General features: G+C 40.5%; 1 protein-coding gene across 2 annotated transcripts in view; it reads left to right on the plus strand.

Moving 5' to 3' along the window:
- SMYD3 (SET and MYND domain containing 3) overlaps positions 1–24086 on the plus strand; it is a 636859-nt gene that overhangs the window by 121433 nt on the left and 491340 nt on the right. For both annotated transcript variants that reach the window (XM_075203549.1, XM_075203551.1), the window contains exon 3: positions 23092–23199. In XM_075203549.1, the coding sequence (XP_075059650.1) occupies positions 23092–23199 (108 nt within the window). The remainder of the gene's footprint in view (positions 1–23091; positions 23200–24086) is intronic.

The raw sequence follows: 24086 nt of genomic DNA on the forward strand, positions 1-24086 counted from the left end.
GTCAATTTTTGATAGCAGCCAATTAATCTACCAGTATGATTTTGGAATGTGGGAGGAAGCCGAAGCACCCGGAGGAATCCCACGCAAATACTTGGAGAACATACAAACTCCACACAGATAAGGCCATGGTCGGGAATCGAACTCTTGACCCCAGTGCTGCGAGGCAGAAGTGCTAACCACTTAGCCACCGTGCTGCCCTTACATACCTGCTTGATTATAAAGGGATATGAGTTGGGTACACTTTAATGGTGCCGAAAAATACAGACACCGAGGAGACCTACAACTAAAATCCGAATTTATGAAAAAGCGATTTCAATATAAACAGACTTACCTCAAGAGTGACGCTGCAGATCTCCGATCGCACCAGCATGCTGACCGCAAGTTATTTTTCACGACATCACAACCTCTATGAATGTAAGTTTAATGCAGAAATGTCGGGACCCTGCAGGTTAAGTGTTTAAACACTTAAGCCGACATCTCCGCTTTAAATTAACATTCATAGAGTTCGCAATGACGTGAAAGTGAAGTGCCGGAGAGCTGTTCATTCGGAATAACTTGCGGTCAGCATGCTGGTGCGATCAGAGATCTGCAGCGTCGCTCTTGAGGTAAGTCTGTTTATATTGAAATTGTTTTTTCAGAAATTCGGATTTTAGTTGTACGTCTCGGTATATATAATATATAAATTTTTATTAAAAAACACTATATAGCTATAAAATCACAACAATAAGCGCAAGAAATGACAGATATAACAGATATGACTGTCCCATCATCACACTGCTGCTCCCTTCATCACACTGCTCCTCCCTTCATCACACTGTGCCCATCATCACACTGCTACCCCCTTAATCACACTGTGACCCCTCGTTACTGTGCCCCTGTAATCATACTGTCCCTCTCTGCCAACATGTTTTACTTACACATGCCCACTCTGCCCACATGCTTTACACACATGCCCCTTCAACTAAGCAGCTTGTCTCACACATGCCCCTCTCTGCCCACATGCTTGACTCACACATGCCCCTCTCTGCCCAGCAGCTTGACTCTCACATGCCCCTCTGTCCACATGCTTCACACACATGCCTCCTCTGCTAAGCAGCTTGACTCACACATGCCCTCCTCTGCCCACATGCTTGGCTTACACATGCCCCACTCTGCCCACATGCTTTATTCACACTTGCCCCTCTCGGTTCACATGCCCCTTTCTGCCCACATGCTTTACTCACACATGCCCCTCTCTGCCCACATGCTTTACTCACACATGCACGTCTCTGCCCACATGCTTTACTCACACATACCATTTTCTGCCCACATGCTTTATTCACACATGCCCCTCTCTGCCCACATACTTAACTCACACATGCCCCTCTCTGCCCACATACTTAACTCACACATGCCCCTCTCTGCCCACATGCTTGACTCGCACATGCCCCCAGCTTTAATGACACAAGCCCCCCCAGCTTTAATCACACATGCCCCATTCTACCAAGCAGCTTTAATCATACATGCCCCCAGCTTTAATCACACATTCCCCCTCCCCATCACATTACCTTCTTCTTACCTTTTTCTCCACCATTGAGTTCCAGCTACACATGAGCATGAAGATTTTCAGCAGCTCCTGAACTATGTACCATGTCACTGCTTCAGCCACATGACCTGGTGATTTCACACTCTGACCAGGATCTAACTATTGCCTTACAAGAGATGCGATGAAGACAGCCTGTGCGGTCTGTGTCACATTGAATAATACTCACTGTGGCTTTTGTCATTCATTCACAGAATATTGTACTACAAGCTGTAGTTCAATATTCTATGAATATATGATGCGGCCACATTGAGTGGTTTATGATGTGAATTCCCATGCAGGGACCGCACAGGCTGTCTGCACCGTATTACCACTAGACCAAGAGGCTGCCCTAAATACAATTTAATTGCCCAGCCCGCCCCTGAGGAGCATACATCAGGTGTTGTCATGCTCGAAAATTTTTAGAATTCCTAATAGGCTATTATGTTAACTGAACTCATGTGAGTGAGAGGTTTGGACGAATACCAATTTTGTTTTTAAGATTTAAGCAAATTTGCAAAGATGATCAGAAGGTGAAATAAGGTAACTAACTCATCTTTAGCTTACAAGCACTAAAACCTCCATAGGTAGTTGTCCCTTGTTACGAAGTGCGCCTTATGTGCACAGCAAAACACCTTGGTTTTAAACCTGTGCACCTGGATGGTCCACCAAGCGCACATCAAGATTTGCATGCCTGGTCACTGCTTTTGGCACAGACACCTTAGCAAGTAGAAGTTGTAAATTACATCCTGTGTGTCCTAGGGTAGTTTTCTTGATTATAGAAGTTTCTCAAGGAAACAAAATCAAATGAAATGAGGGATTATAAAATAGGAGAAGCTTTACTGGAAATTGTCAATTCAGCTTTTGAATGTAGACATTGTAAAACTCATTGTTTGTAGAATGGTCATACCAGTAGGTTTTTTTGTTTTCAGTTTGCTGTATGTTCTATTGTACACTAAGCTGTAAATGTGCACATGTTTTCAAAATTTAAGAAAATAGTGGATATATTTATTAGAGATGGTCACTGACCCCCGTGTTTTGGTTTTGGATTCGGTTTTGGATCTGGATTACCATCGTGTTTTGGTTTTGGTTTTGCAAAACCGCCATTGCGTGTTTTGGTTTTGGTTTTGGTTATTGTTTTGCAATTTGTTATAAAAATTACATTTATTGGTGCTAAAATAACATAATTTAGGTATTATTTTGTAGCTACATTATTATTAACCTCAGTAACACTAATTTCCAGTCATTTTTTATTCAATTTTGAACACCTCCTATGTCACAATAGGATTTTCATACACTTGAAAAGAAAAATTGCTGCAGTTCTTGCCAGTGATAACAAAAAGGCCATTGTCATGCCTGGGCATAAGACCAAAAATCCACCTCTTAAGTGTGGAATTATTTTTACACGAATCCTGGCAAGAGTTGTCTATCCATTTGTAGCATTTTGAAAGCCACACTCAGTAGAGGTAGGGACCTTAACCATCTGGGATCCTCATCCATGTTTCGTCATTTTTCAGCGAGTTATTGGAAAACTGTTGGGAAAATCAGAAACTTCGGTTAAAAAAAAATTAACAACAAGCATTCCAGCATAATCTACCTCCCTTCTCTCATCTACATCCCAGCACCTGCAATCTTCCCCCCCCCCCCCCAACAATTGGCAGTTAAACAATCCTCTGCAAGAGGAAGCAAGAATGAAACCTGTCACCCAGTCGCAAAGCGGATCACAGACGCCCTGGGTACTATGCTAGTGTTAGATCTGTGTCCAATGTCCACTATTAATACAGTTGGTTTAAGACATTTAATTGAGGTGTTATGTCCCTGTTAGCAAATGTCATCACTATACCATTTTACTAGAAAAGCTTATTCTCTCCTGTACCGGAAAGTTCCTAAAAATGTCATTATTGGGTGACAAAATGGTATTCTACCCACTGTACACTTAACCACAGATATGTGTACAAGCGTAACTGGGCAAACAAAAGATTATATGACTGTGAAAGCCCACTGGGTTGGTCTTTTGCCTTCCCCAGCATGGACAGCAGCAGCATGTACCCAGGTACATCACATTTTTGAGAAGTAGGCTACTCTGTGTATCAGCAGCTTCACTAAGAGGTATACAGCTGACAAACTGTTCCAAAAACTAAGGGATGTCATTGAAAGATGGCTAATCTTGCTTGGAGTCTCCTGAGGATATGTAATTTCTGATTACGACCCCAATATTGGCCCAGCATTACAGCGGGGTTGAATTCCATCACATTTCCTGTTTTGCACACACTATCAACTTGGTGTTACAGAACTTTTGAAAAATGACATGCAGGAGATGCTGTTTGTGTCCATAAACATTTAGGGTCAATTTCTGGTTTCTGCAACAGCATGTAGGAGAATGCAGCAGCTGCAAGAAGACTAGCATTTGAGGGGAATATACTTTAGTCCAGCGAAGTAGTTACCTGTGAAGAAAGTGCAGACACGGTTAGCTTGAGTCAAGTGATTGCCTTAATAATAGATTTTGAAAAGGTGCTACATAAAATTATAGTGTGCAGTAAAACAAAGTAAATGTGCTAACTATATTTTAATTGTAGATTAAATACTTTATTTTCTTTGCAAGGATCCCAGACTTATCAACATCTTGTTGGGACGTCTTCTCCTTCAGTTTCTCTGGCAACTGCTTGTTGTAAAAGAAATTGCTTTCCCAAGACACCCAGTGGTGATGCAGATGAGTCCGCTCAACATTTTGATATTTACTGTGCTGTAAAAGAATTGCCCAAAAATCGTGACAGCTCTGCCCTAAAATCAACTAGTCATTCCCTTTGGAAGGCCATTATCAGCAATTACATCATACTATACAGACTTCTATGATATTGGGATGAATTAGTATTGTTGGAGGAAGATTATCACTAAACCCTGCCACCTCTCCAGTTTCGCAGTGAGCTATGGTACAATAAAATGTAACTGCAGATTTAGACCAAGACTGTCAGCCCTATTATTTCTATTTCAGCAATTACAATTAGCAATGGAGCAATGGAGCTCTTCTCTTTGGGTGTTACCTATATAACGCAGCACAATTTGCCTGCAAATTCTACAGACAAGCCTGCTTGTCTTCCTCTCCATCAATGACTCTTAGCAATTGAGCACTCATCTTTGGGTGTATATTACACCCAAACATTATTAGTGAAAATTATGAAAAATACAGTTTAATCCCTGATAGGCCCTCCACCATCCTTTGCATGACAGATATGACTTTTGACAGCCAGAAATATTAATGCACAATTAGGGAGGACACCCCAAAAGCACTGAGGAGTGCTAAAAATTATTTAGTAGATACTGCTGACAGATATGGCTTTTGACAGCCAGAAATATTAATGCACAATTAGGGAGGACACCCCAAAAGCACTGAGGAGTGCTAAAAATTATTTAGTAGATACTGCTGACAGATATGACTTTTGACAGCCAGAAATATTAATGCACAATTGGGGAGGACACCCCAAAAGCACTGAGGAGTGCTAAAAATTATTTAGTAGATACTGCTGACAGATATGACTTTTGACAGCCAGAAATATTAATGCACAATTAGGGAGGACACCCCAAAAGCACTGAGGAGTGCTAAAAATTAGTTGGTAGATACTGCTGACAGATATGACTTTTGACAGCCAGAAATATTAATGCACAATTAGGGAGGACACCCCAAAAGCACTGAGGAGTGCTAAAAATTATTTAGTAGATACTGCTGACAGTTATGACTTTTGACAGCCAGAAATATTAATGCACAATTAGGGAGGACACCCCAAAAGCACTGCGGAGTGCTAAAAATTATTTAGTAGATACTGCTGACAGATATGACTTTTGACAGCCAGAAATATTAATGCACAATTAGGGAGGACACCCCAAAAGCACTGAGGAGTGCTAAAAATTATTTAGTAGATACTGCTGACAGATATGACTTTTGACAGCCAGAAATATTAATGCACAATTAGGGAGGACACCCCAAAAGCACTGAGGAGTGCTAAAAATTGTTTGGTAGATACTGCTGACAGATATGACTTTTGACAGCCAGAAATATTTATGCACAATTATGGGGGACACCCCAAAAGCGCTGGGGAGTGCCAAATATTAAGAAAAAATAATAAACCTCTATCCTCCTCTCTGCACTAGCGATTTTGGTTAGAGCAATTGCAAGAACAATATTGTATTCTCTGTCCCTGTTTTAATCAGCCTATGACTACACCCTGCTCTCTCCCTCTGTCAAATGGCGATGGATTGCTGTGGAGGCGTGTATTTATAAAGTTGAAGTATCGCGAGAACCGAGTCCCGAGATCCGACGACGTCACGATGACGTTCGGCCTCGATTTGGATTCGGAACGGGCGGGAGAGTACAGAGCTGCTCAGCTCGGTACTCGGATACCCAAAGTTCGGGTGGGTTCGGTTCTCGGAGAACCGGACCCGCCCATCTCTAATATTTATAGACCTCTGGTCTTGCCTTCTTCTAGCTAATTAAAAACCAAGGTTTAACGTTAACCCAGTACTAAAGCTTACACTTATGTACACAGGTGCACTAACCGTGTGCTTCATGTAATAAACCCATTTTTACCCTCTAGAGCCAGTCGATGATGGAAAATATCTGTTATGTGGATATAAAGTATATGTATAACACTGTATTTATTTTTTTTGAAGATCAATGTCCTTTAAGCTACTTGTGTTTTTTATGATGATGTAAATATGTTTTTAGTTTTTGTTTTGTGAATTCCTTTTCTGATACCAAAAACCGGTGAAGGCAAAGAAGTAGAGTTGTCTTCTTCTCCTCCCTCCTACTCTGCACCACTAATAAAGTGCAGTTTTCAGGGGGGTTCGGCTGGTAGTACAGCAATGACTAATAAAATTCCTTATCAAGTCAAGCAACTTTCTTTTTTTTTCTTCTCATAAATGGCTATAAATAAATAAAACTGATCGTGGCATTTATTTTGATATAAAAGCTTATGTTGCTTATGGTACTAGCAGTTTAACAGATCTTGAAAAGATTTTTGTTTCTTTCTAAATGCCATTAGCACTTCTGAAGTCTGCAGCGCATTGCATAAAGCTTTGGCTCCGAAGGGATTACAATTTTTTACATGCTTAGACTGCACAGCTTAGGTTGCAACACATGCAGAATGGAGCCATAATTCTGTCGAAGTAGAAGACAAGAAAATCCCCTGTAAAGCCATCTACTTCAGTTTTCATCCATATTTTATCCTTCTATTTAGATCCCGTGTGAATGAATTTGTCAGTTATCTGAGATGTTCTTTAGCTTTGAAAAACAAAAACCTTGTTTATCACGATTATGCTTGCCTTGAACTAATTGACTTAAAGGTAAACTAATTATCATGGCTGGATAGCAACCATTCACACAAATGTAATTATCTCACTTAGTCACTTTGTAAATCCCTCTCAATTTTATACCCATGCTTAGTATTAGCATAATTAAGGGTAATTATGATGCAAAAAAGATGGATAAAGAAAGTGTATAATATAATAGTCCAACAATAATTTAAATGATGGCTCTGAAACAAATAATGTTTTTTTTTTGTGAATTTAATGTATACCTACATTATCACAGAGACAGTGACCACTTTGTATGTCAGCTTATCTTTGCTTGAATGTTTAGGGTAATTTTTAAAACACTTTTTTCGCATTATGTGGGCATAAAATAACAAAAAACAAACAAGCAAAAGTGTCTTAAACCATTTTATGCTAAAAAGGAGTTTGAAGCCCAGTTAGCCAGCAAATATTGTTATCAGACCACCACATTATCAAGCAAATAGCAACATGCAAACTAGTGGTGTGGTTTGGTTGACATGAGTGGACAGTGGATGGTGGAGACATGAAACACAAACTAATCATTTCTTAAATCTAAAAAAAAGCCAGTTGCTGGCAATCATGCCTATCCTTTTATCGTAACTGAACCTCCTTCCTCTTGTGGTACTGGAGAATTCATTTGCGCAGCTCAGGCACTCTTGTGATTATCTGTCAGCTCGTAGTAGTTTTGCGCCTGGTGTTTTTCTTTAACGTCATGTTCGCTGCTGAAGATGGTGCAAACAGGAAAAAAAGGACCCATTCCCCAAAGAAGGTATATAGATTGCAACAGGAATGACAGGACCCAGTGTTGATTTCATTGGATACAGCAGTTGAAACAAGGTTTTCAGTAGATCCTCCAAAAAAATCTGTTTTTGGTGTGATGGTTCTTCTTGACGTCTCCATATAATTTCCCACAGCCTTCACAAATGTACTGTATCACACAAAGCGATCTAAAGCTCAACCATCTTAAGCTGCTATCCACATGTATATTCCAATTGGTAAGGTTACCACTTAAGAGGTAGGAAGACCTAGGTTCAAATCCTAGTTAGATCCTGTACTCAACCGCTCTACAGGATGTGAAAGAAAGAGAGGATCAAAAATGTTTCTGAAATGTATGTTTTCCAAAATACTGCCATGTTTTAATTGTCACTGGCATGTGGACATGGGCTATTTTGTCCTCATGCGCAACAGTATTTATTGGTTAATATTATAATACAGTACACCTGCAATGTAATGCCTAGCATTTTGAGAATACCTAACCTAATATTCTATTCAGCACGGTGTAATCCCTCTGTGTAATCCTGCTGTTTTGTTTTGCTTTACATATCCTGCCACATATGTTAAACTGTAATCCCTGATGACCTATGATTCATGTCATTCGTTGGTTTTATCTAAATTACTTCTAAAGCTATATTCCCTAGTGTGAATCCACATTTTCTACGAGGCTTTGTGTTATGTATTTCAAAAGTATGGTACATTTTAATTGATTTATCTGTGTCTATCTTTCTTAGAAATGTTCTTTAGTTTAATAAAATACAGTCGTTTCTAAAACATTTTTTTAATAGTTTTCTTGTAAAAAAAAAAGTAATATATCCATAAATAGTAGTAATTCCTAAACTGTTCAAACATATTTATTGTGCTATTAATTGGCATTCTGAATTAAGATTAGACTGTCTTCTTGAATCAGAAAGCATTTTGGTTTTAAAATTCAAAGCTTCCTTTAATAGCTTTCAGATCTGCTGCCTAGGGAAAAGTCTGCATTGGATGTAAGTAATTTTACATGACTAGCATGCAGAATAATAATGCAAGGCATGAAAGAGTCCAGTTATTTAATCTAAGATGACTTTCAATTTATCCATTATATATTAGAATAACATAATTACTAAGCAAAATAAACAGTTGGGCATAAACTCAGTTTAGTAGGTTGAACACTTACTGGTGAGGTTTAGCTTTTAATGTATTTATATGTGCCCTCTCTACGCTCAGTCTCATGCCTGGACCTTCTTAGTTAACATTCTATCTTGTTCTGTTTGTATGTATAATTTGTGATACTGACTGTTCAGCCCAGAAGTAAATGGTGATTATTTTGAAGGTTCTGATTTGCACTAGTAATATAAAAACAATTACTGAAATTAACTTTCAATATGGAAAAAATGTAGGAGGAGTGCCCATGAGCAGAATGTCCAAAAAGTAAGTATGCCACAAGATCCTATTAGACTCTAAGAAAAATACAACAATGTGCCATCAATATTGAAAAATAGGTGTTTCATTATACAAAATCACACAACACATTTCTTAGTTTTTAATAGGATCTTATGGTATACTTTTTTGACATTTATAGGCCTGGTTTATCAAGGAACACACAATGAACATAATGAGGCAGATTCAATTCCCCGTATTGTTCTTAAAAACAACTCAGCCCATGCATTATTACTGTTACGGTAATTTCTACGTGGATTTTTGATTGCGGCTCACACAGCTGCGAGGAAAAATCAGCTGAGAAATTACCGTAGAACCAGTAATAATGCGCAGCTATTACCGTAGTAATAGTGCACGGGCCTCATTGTTCTAAAGAGCAACGTGGGGAATTTGCCCCATTGTGCATTTTTTTAAAAAAACGCATGTACATCATGCATAGACACAACTGTATTCAAGGTGTATTTGAGTGTATATAGGCAATACGTTCCTTTATGAATATGGTACTAACTCACGTGACGTAAAAACCGATGCAGGTAGTAGTAAGTTTTCATTTGCTTTTCTTTCTAATTTACTGGCAGACATACTTTTTTGTACAACATACATTTGTATTGCCAATTGACAGAGGAACACACAGGCAATGCAAGTCTGTCCTTACACATGTTTTATTATTTTATTATTTATTACAGAATTAACCCTGCTTATTAACCCTTTGTATAATACATTACCACATCAACCTCTACTGTTGCATGGTGTAATTGCATGATATGAAAAAAACATATCAAGAATAACTCAAATGTACAAATTTAGATTAGTACACATTTGCTTTTAAAAAAAATAAAATAAAACACACACTTTTTTTATAAAATAACTTTTTAGAACAAATTTAGAAACAAATTAACAACAAAAACAAGTCAACAGAGAAAACATACAGTAACAAAAAAGTCCATGTGCATATGCAATATCTCCATATACATAATTGTATATAATTGTAATAATGATCCACCTTGATCGATGATCCACCAATATTGGTCAATGAATGAGCATTAAGGGAATTATGTAAAATAAGGGTCTGTATCAGATAATACCAAATTGCACAGAAAGGAGCACTTACAGGTATTGTAACTGGGATAATGTTCCAGTTGTCCGCATAGAGAATCTAATCCATTCCCTCTTCAATTACGATATTCCCCAATGACATGCTGGATGAGGGACTTCATACACGGGACACGACCCTCCTCCACTCGATGCAAGCACCTATGTAGTAAGAGTATTCTCCCACAGATGACTCCTCTCCGCCCGGAAGTGATGCCCCAATAAAGAAGTCAAGGGGAGTGGTCAGTGAAAATCAATTTTATTGAGCAACAAACAAAGTAGTACTCACATGTGAGAACAGGGCATTGTAGTGCCAATGCGAGAATAGCAGGGTTGCATATGTAATGGAAAAACAATGTCAAAGTGTTGTCACTCAACGCATTTCGTTCCTAAGCGGAACTTTATCAAGAGTAAACATATACAGGTATGTTCATCCTTTTATATGTGACTGCAGTGTACCCATTGCTTTAACACGACAAGCTGTGATAGGTAAAAAAACAGTAGGTGGAGTTCTCTGTTCCTCCCATACAGACCCCATGATATTTTATTAACCTACTTAAAAATCAATGCCAAGTTACCCCATGTAATAGTAATCTGAGATGTCATGCGCCGGTCTCCCGCGGCGTCTGCCCGGGAGCCGGCGCACTCACCCGTTGCTCTCGCGCTCCGTCCCAGCCAGCCTGCCGTATCTAGTCATCTGCTGCGGCTGTCCGGACTCCCTCTCCAGCGTTGACTCTGCCAGCCGGTTCTTCCGCTGTCGGCGGTTCTGCACATGTGCAGAACCACCAGCTTTTCTCCCTTTGATCTGCCTGACTATTGGCTGCCCTAGTAAACCAGCCCTATATCTAGCCTCACTACTCTTGATTCTGGGCTGGTTATTTCAGTCAGCTTCAACCTCCTATACTGGAAGCAGCTCCTGATCTACGGCATTCCTGCTCTTCTTTGTTCCTGTGTTCCTGTGGGTTCCTATAATTCAGCTTCCAAGTGATCCTGCGCTTCCTGGGATTATTGTCTGCAGATCATCGCTACAAACCACTTTTTAATGGCAACGCTGTAGATCATCGCTACATACCACTTTTTAGTGGCAACGCTGCAGATCATCGCTACAAACCACTCCCTAGTGGTAACTCAGCTGACCATCGCTACCATCCTCTTCTTAGTTGTAACTCTACGGATCATCGATGCAATCCACTCCCTAGTGGTAATTCCACAGATCATCACTACTCCATTTGTCAGTGGTAATGGCTACAGATCTCCACTTGGCCTACCTCTTCTACATTTCCCGTGGGCTACTACCTGTGAAATCCTTCGCTCACTCTCTCGTGTTTCGTTGACAAATTCTCTAGGGGGTTGCGACCTGCAAGTGGAAGCTGCGATGTCCATATTCCCTTGTGGGAATCCCTGGTGAAGACCTTCCATTTGTTAGACTTCGCACCTCTAGCTGAAGTCACGCCAATCCCAGCTGAACTGCCAGGTTCTAGTTATTCCTCGTTGATACAGTGACATGAGATTCATCAATACAAATGCATCTATTATTAATTTGTTATTAATTTTTATTTATAGGGCGCCACTAGGTGTCCGTAGCGCCGTACAGGGACAAACAAAGTTACAATACAATACTATACAGAGGTGTATAGAGACAGCACGATACAGTAAACAAAATGCACAGTAACTCCGTGAGCTCAAAGCACAGCTAGAGGGGAGGGGAGAGGGGAAGGTCCCACATACGGCGGAGCCCAAGAGGGCACGGAAGGCAGGGAAACCCCCAGAGTGGAGAGGAGGGAGCAAGAGGGAATGGGGAGGAGGAGGGCAAGGTAGCTGGAGAGCAGAGTTAAAATTGGTGAAGACAGGAGGAGAGATGACCCTGCTCAAAGGAGCGTAAAATCTAAGGGGTGGGGTAAACAGACAGAGAGACACGAGGGAGGGAGAGAAGGAGGATAAGGGAAGGGGAGTGAAGGGGAAGAGGCAGAAGATCTGGTAGGGAGTTAAGTGGGAGACTGGAAGGCTTTAAGAAAAAGGTCGGTTTTTAGAGCCCGTTTGAAACTGGACAGATTAGGGCAGGTTCTGATAGAGGGAGGGAGCAGAGAGGCGACGGTCATTGGCTGATCGGAGAGGGTGGGAAGGAGCATGAATAGAGAGGAGGGTGGAGATGTAGGGTGCAGTGGAGTTGGCGAGGGCCTTGTATGTAAGAGTGAGAAGCTTGAAGAGGATTCTGTAGGGGAAGGGGAGCCAGTGAAGGGATAGGTAGAGGGGGGAGACAGACGAGGAGCGTCGAGAAAGGAAGATAAGCCTAGCGGCTGCGTTAAGAACAGATCGAAGGGGAGCGAGATGAGATTGGGGTAGGCCAGTAAGGAGGAGGTTGCAGTAGTCCAAGCGGGAGATGATCAGAGAGTGAATAAGACACTTGGTGGCATCTTGGGAGAGGGAGGGCCGGATGCGAGTGATGTTACGCAGCTGGAAGCGGCAGGATTTCGCAAGAGAGAGAATGTGGGGGCCGAAGGAGAGAGAGGAGTCGAGGATGACACCGAGGCAGCGAAGTTAGGGGACAGGGGAGATAGAGGTGTTGTCGACAGTGATGGCGAGGTCAGCAGGGGGCGAGGTATGAGAGGGAGGAAAGACTATGAGTTCTGTTTTGGCGAGGTTGAGTTTGAGGAATCGAGAGGACATCCAGGAGGAGATGGCAGAGAGGCAGACGGACACCCTAGAGAGGAGGGAGGGAGAGAGATCAGGAGAGGAGAGGTAAAGTTGAGTGTCGTCAGCGTAGAGGTGGTAGTTGAGGCCATAGGAGCTGATGAGTTCACCCAGGGAAGAGGTGTATAGAGAGAAGAGTAAGGGTCCCAGGACGGAGCCCTGAGGGACCCCGACTGGAAGGGAGGACGGGGGGGAGAGAGAACCAGATGTGGTGACGGAGAAGGATCGGTCAGCAAGGTACGAGGTGAACCAGGACAGGACAAGACAGGGCCGGAGAGGCCAAAGGACTGGAGGGTGTGGAGGAGGAGGGGGTGGTCGACGGTGTCGAAGGCTGCAGACAGATCAAGGAGGATGAGAAGGGAGAAGTGGCCCCTGGCTTTAGCAGAGAGGAGATCGTTGGTGACTTTAGCTAGGGCCGTTTCAGTAAAGTGAAGGGGGCGGAAACCAGACTGGAGGGGATCAAGGAGGGAGTGTTCGGAAAGGTAGGAGGAGAGACGGCTGCAGACGAGCCTCTCGAGGATTTTGGAGGCAAAGGGGAGAAGTGATATGGGGCGATAGTTAGAGGGAGAAGTAGGGTCAAGATTAGGTTTCTTAAGGATGGGGGATATGAGAGCATGTTTGAAGGAGGAGGGGAAGATGCCGGTGGAGAGGAATAGATTAAAGAGGTGAGCGAGGTGGGAGCAGATGGTGGAGGAAAGGGAGCGAAGAAGGTGGGAGTGGATGGGATCCAGGGGACAGGTAGATGGGGGGAGGATGAAATGAGAGAGTGGCCTTCTTTGCCGGTGGTGGGGCGGAAGGGAAGGTGGCTAGGGGGGGAAGTGCGGAAAAGAGGGGGGGTGGATGAGAGAGTGGAGGAGGAGATATCAAGTCGGATGGCCGGGAAACCACCATCTATATAATAATCGCCACAAGTAATCACTCCATATAACAAAAACTCATGGCTACTACTAAAAAATATGCTCTTAAGATTAAAAAAAAATAAAATACAAAATACAAACGTATAAATAAAAAATAAACTAAATGAAATAAATATAAAAATACTCATAAAAATATACACATAAATATCTGATAAAAACAAAGTGTCCTGAAGTGTAACCATCTATGCCCTAATTAACTGGAGGAATATAGAACCTAACTACATATTACACACATTTTATAACAAATGGGTATAGAATATTATAATAAATGACCCCATATTATATTATAACAGATGATTATAAAGTATCATTTCATAAAACCCCATATACTATTGTATTGGGTTAATATATTATACCCATTGAAGCAATAAGAACACCCTAATATATCTTATGTTGTTCTAAAGATACTTTAGGAGCCAGAGTCTTCAGTTGGAAAATCCATTTAATTTGTTCCTTGATTTTCCATTTAAAATCACCTCCCCTCCAGTCTTGCTTTATCTGAGTCAAAGCCATAAATTTGAGACCTTTAGGGTCACCTCCAAAATGTTGCGATATACTATGTAAAGTTTTCCCTTTTTTGATGTTCCTAATATGTTCACTAATGCGCACTTGTAGTTTCCTAGTGGTGCGTCCCTCATATTGAGTGTGACACGGACAAATACACCCCATTTTGACTGTTACAAGCGAGGTGTTCTTTTACTGTGAACTGTACCAATGTCTGATTGGACTGAAAGGAACAAATAGGTTTGTTGGAACGATAACTCAAGGTTCTACAATTGACACATATACCACAATAATAAAACCCCCCTTTGAAAGATACCTTTGATAACCAATTATGGGGGGCCGCCTTCACTGGTATATTACTGAGTGATCTTGGAGAACAAATTTGGCACTTTTCTATAAACTCGTTTAGGCCTAGGGGGTAGAATACTTTGCAGTATATCATCCTTCAGAAGTATATGCCAATGTCGATTAAGAATTTTATTCAACTGAGAGGCTGATTGGGAATACTGCGTAATAAATAAGGGCTTTTGAACCCACTTAACATCCTGTTCCTTATTGGCCTTATGGTTATATTGGAGTAAAGTCGCCTGTCTACATCCCTATTTGTTTTAAATGCTTTAGCCACCAGACCAGGATTATACTGTTTTTCCAAGAAATTCTCCCTCAGTTGTTCACCCTGTGTGTCATATACATTGAGATCGGACCAATTCCTACGAATTCTATGGAATCGGCCTTGCGGAATATTGGTCAACCAGTTGTAATGATGATGACTCGTGGCCAGGATATATCCATTGACATCTACGGGTTTAATAAATGTCTTGGTTTTAATGGTATTATCCTCTATATGGATCTACAAGTCCAAATATTTGACTTTCTCTTGACTGCAAGCACAGATGATTATCAAATTATTCTGGTTATGGTTAATGTAGTGTAGAAAATCATCCAACAATTGGCGAGTACCCCTCAAAACAATAAGGACGTCATCAGTGTAATGCCTCCAGAGCACTAGGTTTGCCCCAAACTTGTGGGAGGACCAGATGTAGTTTTCCTCCCACTTGCTCATAAACAAATTTGCATAGCTTGGGGCAAATCTAGTGCCCATTGCTGTGCATTGAGTTTGCAGATAGTACATACCATCATACTATAAATAATTGTGTCGAAGTATAAATTCTATATTGTCCAATATAAAATCCACCTGAATCTGTGATAATACACTTGCTGATTCTAAAAAGTGTCTGGAACTGGCTAGACCCTGCTGGTGGTCAATCACAGTGTATAAAGAGGCAACATCACAAGTGACCCACCAGTAGTCATCCCGCCACTTCAAACTACCCAATGTATTAGTCACTTGGGTGGTGTCCTGAATGTATGATTTCTTCTCCTTAACATGATCTTTAATAAAATAATTGACATAATGTGATTGGATGTCAGAGATACAATCCCAGACACAAATGGTCTTCCTGGTGGCCTGATGACATTCTTATGGATCTTCGGTAGATAATATAGAACTGATGTTCTGGGGTATGATGTCTCAAGGTAATTATATTTTCTCTGTGTAAGGATCCCACTCTCTAGACCAGATTTAAGATGTTCAATTAAAAGCTTATGATATTCATGTGTTGGATCTTGTGACAGTTGACAATAAGTGATAGTGTCACTAAGAATCTTGGACATTTCAGTACGATAATCTAGTAAATCTAAAATTTCCAAACCCCTGCCCTTATCAGCCGGTTTGACAATAATCTCCTCATTTTTCTGTAGACTACATAATGCTTTCCTCTCTCCTCTGGTTAAATTGTCCTTATGTCTATAGGATCTACCATCAATCCATTCTAGATTGTTAGAATAACCATTACTACAGTAATAGTGCACATTATTACCATTTAGTACCGTAGTTTCAAAGCTGATTTTTTTATTGCACAAAAATCTGTGTTAAACTAACGGTAATAGTGTGCGGTGTGGCTGTGTTATTCTCACGAACAGCGCAGTCAAATTGAATTCCCCCTTAGAACAGAAAAGCAGATTTAAAACTTATAACAATTTAACAATTTTTTTGTACTATTTTCCAAATCAAAATATGGACAGGTGGTATTTCGCCATAAAATCATTTTACCATTGCACTCTTATTACATTTTGTAAACATACCTTAGCTGTATGCGTGTAGTTTGTTTACACATTTTTCTAGCTCAGCAAAGTTTAGAGGTGGTACATTAGCAGAAATTCTCATCAAAGGTTCATCTTATTCTAAACATAGTAGTAGCTAGAGGACTGCATTTTGGAAACACATGCAGATATATTGGGGGGATTGTTTGGCAGCAAACACTTATTAGGCCCATGATGTCAGACACCTGTCCAATGGAGAACTTTGGCTAAGCGTAGGCAAGGACACATTTAGTAAAGAACGGCTTTCCGAGGCCTACTGTCAGGCGCTGTCACCGCACTCATGCTATGGGCCGGTGACGGCCGCCTTCTGTTCTCCCTGGCCATCCCGTTGCTAGGTAACGGAGACACTGATTAGCGCCTCCTTTCGGCGGTCAGATCAGCTGACTACCGACCCTATGTCCACCAATGAATCCTCAGCAACCTGTATTTAAACTAGACTGGCACCACTAGGGTGCCAGGCTAGTCTAGTCTAGATTATTCAGTCAAGATACTTACATTCTTCTGCATTGGCCTGGTATTGGCTCCCTTCCTTCTCCTCTTGAACCTCCTTGGCTTCCTCCATTTGGGACTTCTCCAGAGTCTGGGAATGGGATTGTTGGTGTTGGGTTTTGGAAATACACAGAAGGGTTCACGCGGAAAGGCATTTTTGCTGGGCCACCTCATGGTTCCTCCCTAACCTCCTGATTCTGGTGGTATATGCAGCTGTGGTGGAGGTGTTCTGTTGGAATAAATATGACACATTAGTTTTTTAATAAATGTTATATCTTTCTCACATATACATATGTATAATGTTAGGTTTCAACGTGAAATATCCAGTACCACCCGTGGACCATTACTCCATCACTGGCCACATAAACACACCTCTACACCACTTTCATATGGACTTGACTTGGATGTTTATATTAATCACATATGGATTCTGAAACAACACTGTTAACTAGCAGGCCTTGTACTTTGTCCAGTGAAGGTTATTACAAGTCATATAGCTTTGTATATAATTAAATGGGCCAGATGTAACTGTAATCATATATATTATTAATAATTATGAACTTATGCCTTGTAATCTCCCTCCTCATTTCCTCAAGGAGCTGCAGTTGCTGCCCGCATAAGTCACTCCACTGTCACTGTAGTTGGTTGATGGAGCGACTGCTGCAATACCTGTAGTCTGCTTTTTCCTCAATAATGATTTAACGAGGATATGACTCAGTATTCTGTACATAGTGGATTTTAGGGTACAGAGCTCAACCCTCGTGAAGCTGCTTCCTCTAATGTTTGCAAGTTAATGAGACTTTTCAAAATTCTCACTGATTGGCTCTCGGACCATGTTTGGGAGTAGACACGTCAATTGCGGATCCCTTCTATACCATATCTAAAATGGCTGATTTCATCCTCCTATGCTTAATAAAACATTTGTATATCACAATAGTGAGCCACAAAAAAGCAATTAGGGGGGGTTACAGTGTCTAGCCATTCACACAAAACCAATCGCAGGAGAGAACGTCGCTGCATATGCTATATAACAGCTGGAGAGGCAATCCTTAAGCCCTGTCAACTGTTAGTATCCTGAATACTACAACTTCTGATTCTGTAACATTCCTGACTTTCATAAGCAGTGTGTACTAGTTTTGAATTTGCTTCAACTGGTGAATTCAAGGACATATATTGGAATATAGTACAGTGAATATCCAATGATAGGCCGTTTACTAATAACTGCGTGTTATCCCTGTATAGGAAACTGTAGCTCCTGATTCTGTAGCATTTCTGACTTTCTTAAGTAGTGTGTCCCATTTTTGGATTTGCTTCAGGTAGTTCGTACAAGGACATATGTTGGACATATACCAATCAGCCATAATATTAAAACCACTGACAAGTGAATAACATTGATTAACTCGTTACAATGGCACCAGTCAAAGGGTGAAATATATTAGGCAGCAAGTGGACAGTCAGAAGTTGATGTGTTGTAAGCAGGAAAAAATGTGTCAAAGTGACGATGGTTAGACGACTGGGTCAGAGGAACAGGTCTTATGAGGTGTTCTGGTATGCAGTGGTTATTTTTTTTTCATCCACTGTGGTAGCTGAAGATGCAGATACAGAGGATGAAGATGATGCCACCGTGGACGATACCCATGAGCATACTGCTGTGCAACTTCAGGATGAGGTAGCAGGGAGCAGTGGGTAGCCTTCAATACTCAAACAATTTTATTCAGACATGTATGCCAACAATCAAAAATTCTAATCCAACACAGGGCAACTTACCACAACCCTCACCCTTATACTTTCCAAAACATACACACTACCTTTGACCGCCCCCCCCAAACCCTTATGCCGCATAATACCACTCATTCCCTAAGACACATTTCATCCCTCCTGCCCCTATGCCACTATTAAGGTTTTTCCTAATTATCCTCCCCCCCTCCCAGGATTCCATAATTATCCATCCCAAGTTTATCAACATTTTGAGCTCCATATTTACCCTGCTGCCTCACCGCCCTCTCATGCACCACTGCCCACTGTTTACTTCGTTTCTTGTCCATATACTTTAAGCATTACATTTGAAGCAGAGCACAAAAGGTACTGCGTATGTTGAAATCACATATTCTTTATACCTTGAATAGTCTTAGACAAGATGTTCACAAGCTTTTAATACACACATCAGCACAGCAAATATATGTATATGAACTAGACAACAGGCTTATAACATTTTACATTGGTAATGTGTGAAATTCAACATTGCAAATGTATACAAATTATTTTAGATTGAAACTATTTCAAGAACTTGCACAAGTTTTTAAATCTGTATGAAATGAAAATAATTGTCAATTCTCCCATTACATGAGAAGGATTTGAATGCTTTGTTTGGTTATCACTATCATCTGTGAGACTTGACCTTGAGCAGGTTCAAACCTTATGTCTGAAAAACAGCATACTTCTGCGTGTGCCGGAGCTTGAATCGTACCTATCTGCCGGGGAACACCTTTACTGTATATCGCATATGCCCAGTCCCCTCCCTGTTCCGCCCATGAAATCATGAACTATAGTAAGGGTCCTTTGTGCTCAAAGATGAATTGAATGTTGCTGCGTTCAATGGCATATGGTCCGGTTCTGAGCATGTGTAGTGCAATTTTAGGTGAAGTACGGCACATGTCAGCATTTGTGTTTTGGAACAGTTTGAGATTCCTTTGATCAATAAAATAGTATAACATTAATTAGCAAAAAAGAGATTGTGTCTTTTCAGATCTACCTTTGTATCCAAAGCTACACCTTAAATTATATAGCCAATCATTAGCCTTAGCAAGTATTTTGGAATTGTGTTCCCCAGGAGTCCAGGCCTTTGCCCCCCCTCCCCCCTAACCCTATACCCTCTCAACTTCCTTTTACTTGTCTTATCACATACAAGGACCCTTGTGACAACACTATCTGCTCCATTCTAAATGACTAAGCCTACTATCAAGTTTTTAGTTGCTGCTTACCTACTTGTACAGTTGTTATAATTTTGACGACTGTCTTACGTTGTTGTATTATTTCATTTTCTGAAAACAAAGTACAAAATAAAAACCCAAAAGAGAAAATAATAGCACACAGTGGTCACTGTTTAAAATCACACCTCTTCTCTTACATTGCGCTGCTGCAGAGTTTTTCATGCCATCTGACATCCACCCTGTAATCAAAGTAATTAAATGTATAAATGGTAGATCCTCTATTATTGGGCATTTATTAAAGTCTTGTAGTGATACTGTGCACACTGAATATGTATACAATGTCCCATTCGGTCCTCTAGTATTGGCGGTGTGTGTTCCATAGTGGGGTCTCCGACATTGCAGAAGTCCTGGGCCCAGGGGATCCCTCCTCCAGTGCACATATCCCTGTGGCGGAAAATGGCATCCATGCCCCCTGAGCCACTGGTGCCCGGTATGTTTGTTCCGCACATACTTTGCTCTTTACCAGGAATACCTGGTTGGGGAGCCCCCAGGGCCAAAGTTGCCCGGGGCATATTCCTTAATTCAGGTCTGCCCCAGGCTCAACCTCTCTATTTAAAGGTAGAGTACACTTTTTTAACAAAAGATTCTTCCTGCTATTGGAATCCACCAAACCAGCATCCTTTATACAAGTGGAAGTTTAGATTGGAAATTGGTAAGATGATTTGCAAATGATTTCTAAACCACCTTTTGAACTGGATATTTCAACTGACCACAGAAAATTCAGGATTCTAACATCCTCTCTATTTGAAACAATAGAACTTTGCAGTCAGCCAAAAATACTGTTTCCAATTGTTACAACAGTGTTGCAGCTCTCTGAAAAATAGGTAACCCTGCTCTTGAATGTTATACTTCTAGTGCCCGGTTGCACAAACTTTTTTAGTCCAAGGGGTCAGGGCCATCTTTTCCATTGGGCACGATGGGCAGGTGCCCGGGGGCCCCACAGGCAAGGGGGCCCCATTGACAGGGCTCTTAAGTAAAATAAATAATCCTGCAAAAATATCTATATCTATCTATATCTATCTATCCATACATCTATATATATATATATATATATATATACATCTATATATATATATATATATATATATATATATATATATATATATATATATATATATATATATGATACAATGATACACATATATAGAGGTAGGAGCCCCGCTGCACTGCTTTGCCCGGGGGCCCATAATGTTGTTAAGGTGGCCCTGCAAGGGGTGGACTGGAAGATGGTAATGTTTTGAATTGATTGCAATAAAACTGAAATTGCTTAAACATTTAAAATATGTAGAATGTACTACAGAGAAAGCAGAACCTCTTTGCAGCTATATTACATCTCTCATTTGTAAAAAAGCCCACTCCTGTGCATCACAGATGGGGAGTGGCTACGTCACTTAGTGAGCAAACCATGCCCCCCTTCTCCTGTAACACATTTGGCTTTCCTCATCTCAGTAAAAAAACATTCCTCCCACCTCTGTAGTAAGACATGACTCTGTAATAATACATTTCCCAATCACCACTGTAATAACACATCTTCCCTCCCCTCACCTCAGTAATAACACATTTTTCCCCTCACTCCAGTGAAAACCCTTGCCTCTCATCACCTCTGTAGTAATCCCCCTGTCACTTCTGTAGTAGCACATATTCCTTCTCACCTCTTTAGTAACACATTTCCCCCACACCCTTGTAGTACCACATTTGTCATCCCTTGTGACACAGTCCCCATCACCTCTGTAGAACACTTCCATTACCTCTGTTGTAACTACCCCCTATAGCAACAAATTCTCCTCTCTTCCCCCTGTAGCCACACATATTCCTCTGTTCCCCCATGTAATACATTGCCCACCTCTCCCTAAGTATCATATAACAACACATTCTCTCTCTCTCTCTCTGTCATGTGATACCACTCTTATATTAATTACATTATTATTATTTATTATTCCTTAAGCACCAACATATTACTCAGTGCTGTACATTCATGTGATACAGTGACATGAAACATAAATTTAATATGTCCAAAATGAGTCTATAATCTATGGTATACAATAGATATTATCCACCTATTGGCCAGATATTGCAGGGCAGGTGGTCCACAAATGTTGGAAAATGCAATCAGGATGGCTGCTTTCAGCCTGTGTTTTTGCGATTATTATCTGTCTTCACTAACAAGACCCAGAGGGCCTGAGTCATTAAGGAGAGTGAGGCAGAAAAAAAGGATCCTGGACAAACCATGTTACAATACAGGAGGTGCAAGTTAGTTTATTGTTTTGCACATACGTTAAATATTGGCTGTTTTTTCATGTAGCACACAAATACTTGACAGCTTTAATTTTACACTGAAATTTAAAGCCGATCTAGAACATGTCCTACCCCAACTATAAATCTGTCCCCACATTTTAAATTTACCACCCCCTCCAATGCAACATGGTTTGCCAAGGTGCAAAGTTACTCCTTTTTTATGTCTTGCTCTCCTTAATGACTTAGGTCCAGTGTGTTCCATAAGTGAACTGGCTGCGGAATGGCTAGATCAGGTCTGATTTGGCCACTGATGTATGTGGCAAACTTGGAAAGTGTCATTCTCCCACTTGAGCCAAGTAGCAAGAGCTGCTTTGTGTGGCAAAATAAAGAGAAGAGTTTTACTTGCAAATGTTGAAAGGCACATCACATTAAACCACTTCAGCACCAACATGATAAACAGATTAAATGTAATTCTCCAAGGATAAAACAATGTGGGATATTTACATGTAATTAGCAATGTTCAAATAACACAATTTAGCTGCACTGAAGAAAATGTTACATGCAGAGTTTGTTTACCATTTTTCAAATGCTATTGCTGTCCAGAATATAAACTGGCAGTCCTTTACAAGCTTTGTCATCTTTGTTACCAAAATAAAATGTGTTATTTGAAATCCATCTGCCAATTGTCTGTCTGTGTTACATAAACAGATACTGGTCCAGCCAGAGAAGAGCGCTATGAGCAGAGATACTTTGTGGCTTACGATATCTTGGTGCTGAAAATGATGGTCTTAGCAAGTTTTATAGATACTAATGTGTATTTGGCAATGCTGTACAGTGTACGTTATAATTTGAAGTGACTGAACTTTTGTAGCTATAAAGGACATTTCAGATAAAACTACACTAACTTGTTTTGTATTTTGCTCTTTAGAAAAATGCATGGAAAGACCATAAAAGAGAATGTTTGTGTTTGAAGAGTCTCTTCCCCAACGTTCCTACTGACTCTGTAAGGCTTGTAGCCAGAATCATCTTTAAAATGGTGAGTTGAAGAGCGGTTTCATTAAAATAAATGATCTGTTGTAATGTCACGTGCTTACTTTTGCACAAATGCACCTGTTCTTCGGTAGGATTTGCAGACCAAGGTGGTGGGGTCTGCAGTCATGTAAAAGTTTGCGTTGTCCAATGGGAAGAGTTGCAGGATTCACGGCATTCTTTGCTATATATAGATTAAACACACAAGTGCACCTAGTTACATGGGAGTTTAAAGCTAGATTTAATTTTGCGAGAGGGATCATTTATTTTAGCCGGTGGAGAAGGTAAACTTGGCGATGTGTTTCCTGTTATACAGTTATGTGCACAACTTTTTCTTCCCCCACAAAATAGTTTGCTATTTCCAGGTGGTCAGAGATGGCAGAACCAAAGCCGCATCCCTATATTTTCAATAGGCTGCGTTTTGCACTTTTGCAGTAGCACTTTTTCTGGAAAGTGCATTTGTTGGCGCATTTTGAACTTTGTTATAAAAACATGAACTTTGAAGTGAGCTTTTTTTAATGATTTGCTGGCTGTGATTTTTTTTTGTACAGACTACAATATGAAAATATGAACTTCTGAGATTTAAAGATCTTTTACAAAAATGCAAAACATCTCCTGCACAGTACAAGCTATTTGTGGTATATTTACACCATAAGAGAAGCCCTGTGCAGCTAGAGTATGTTACGGTGACTTTTTTGGTTATAGAGATGAAAACACAAAAGCAATTTATCACTGTCCCTGGATCTCATGTTTTTAGTTTTTCTGTCCATAATTATAAGCTAACAGTAGAACTTTAATATTGTTATAAGTGTCCTTGTTTGTTGGGATGCCAATTACTCAGTGAACTTATATTTCATGATACTAGTTTAGGCATGTTTCCGTTTTTGTCATTAA

Source organism: Mixophyes fleayi, chromosome 3, assembly GCF_038048845.1.
Source record: "Mixophyes fleayi isolate aMixFle1 chromosome 3, aMixFle1.hap1, whole genome shotgun sequence".
NCBI lineage: Eukaryota > Metazoa > Chordata > Amphibia > Anura > Limnodynastidae > Mixophyes > Mixophyes fleayi.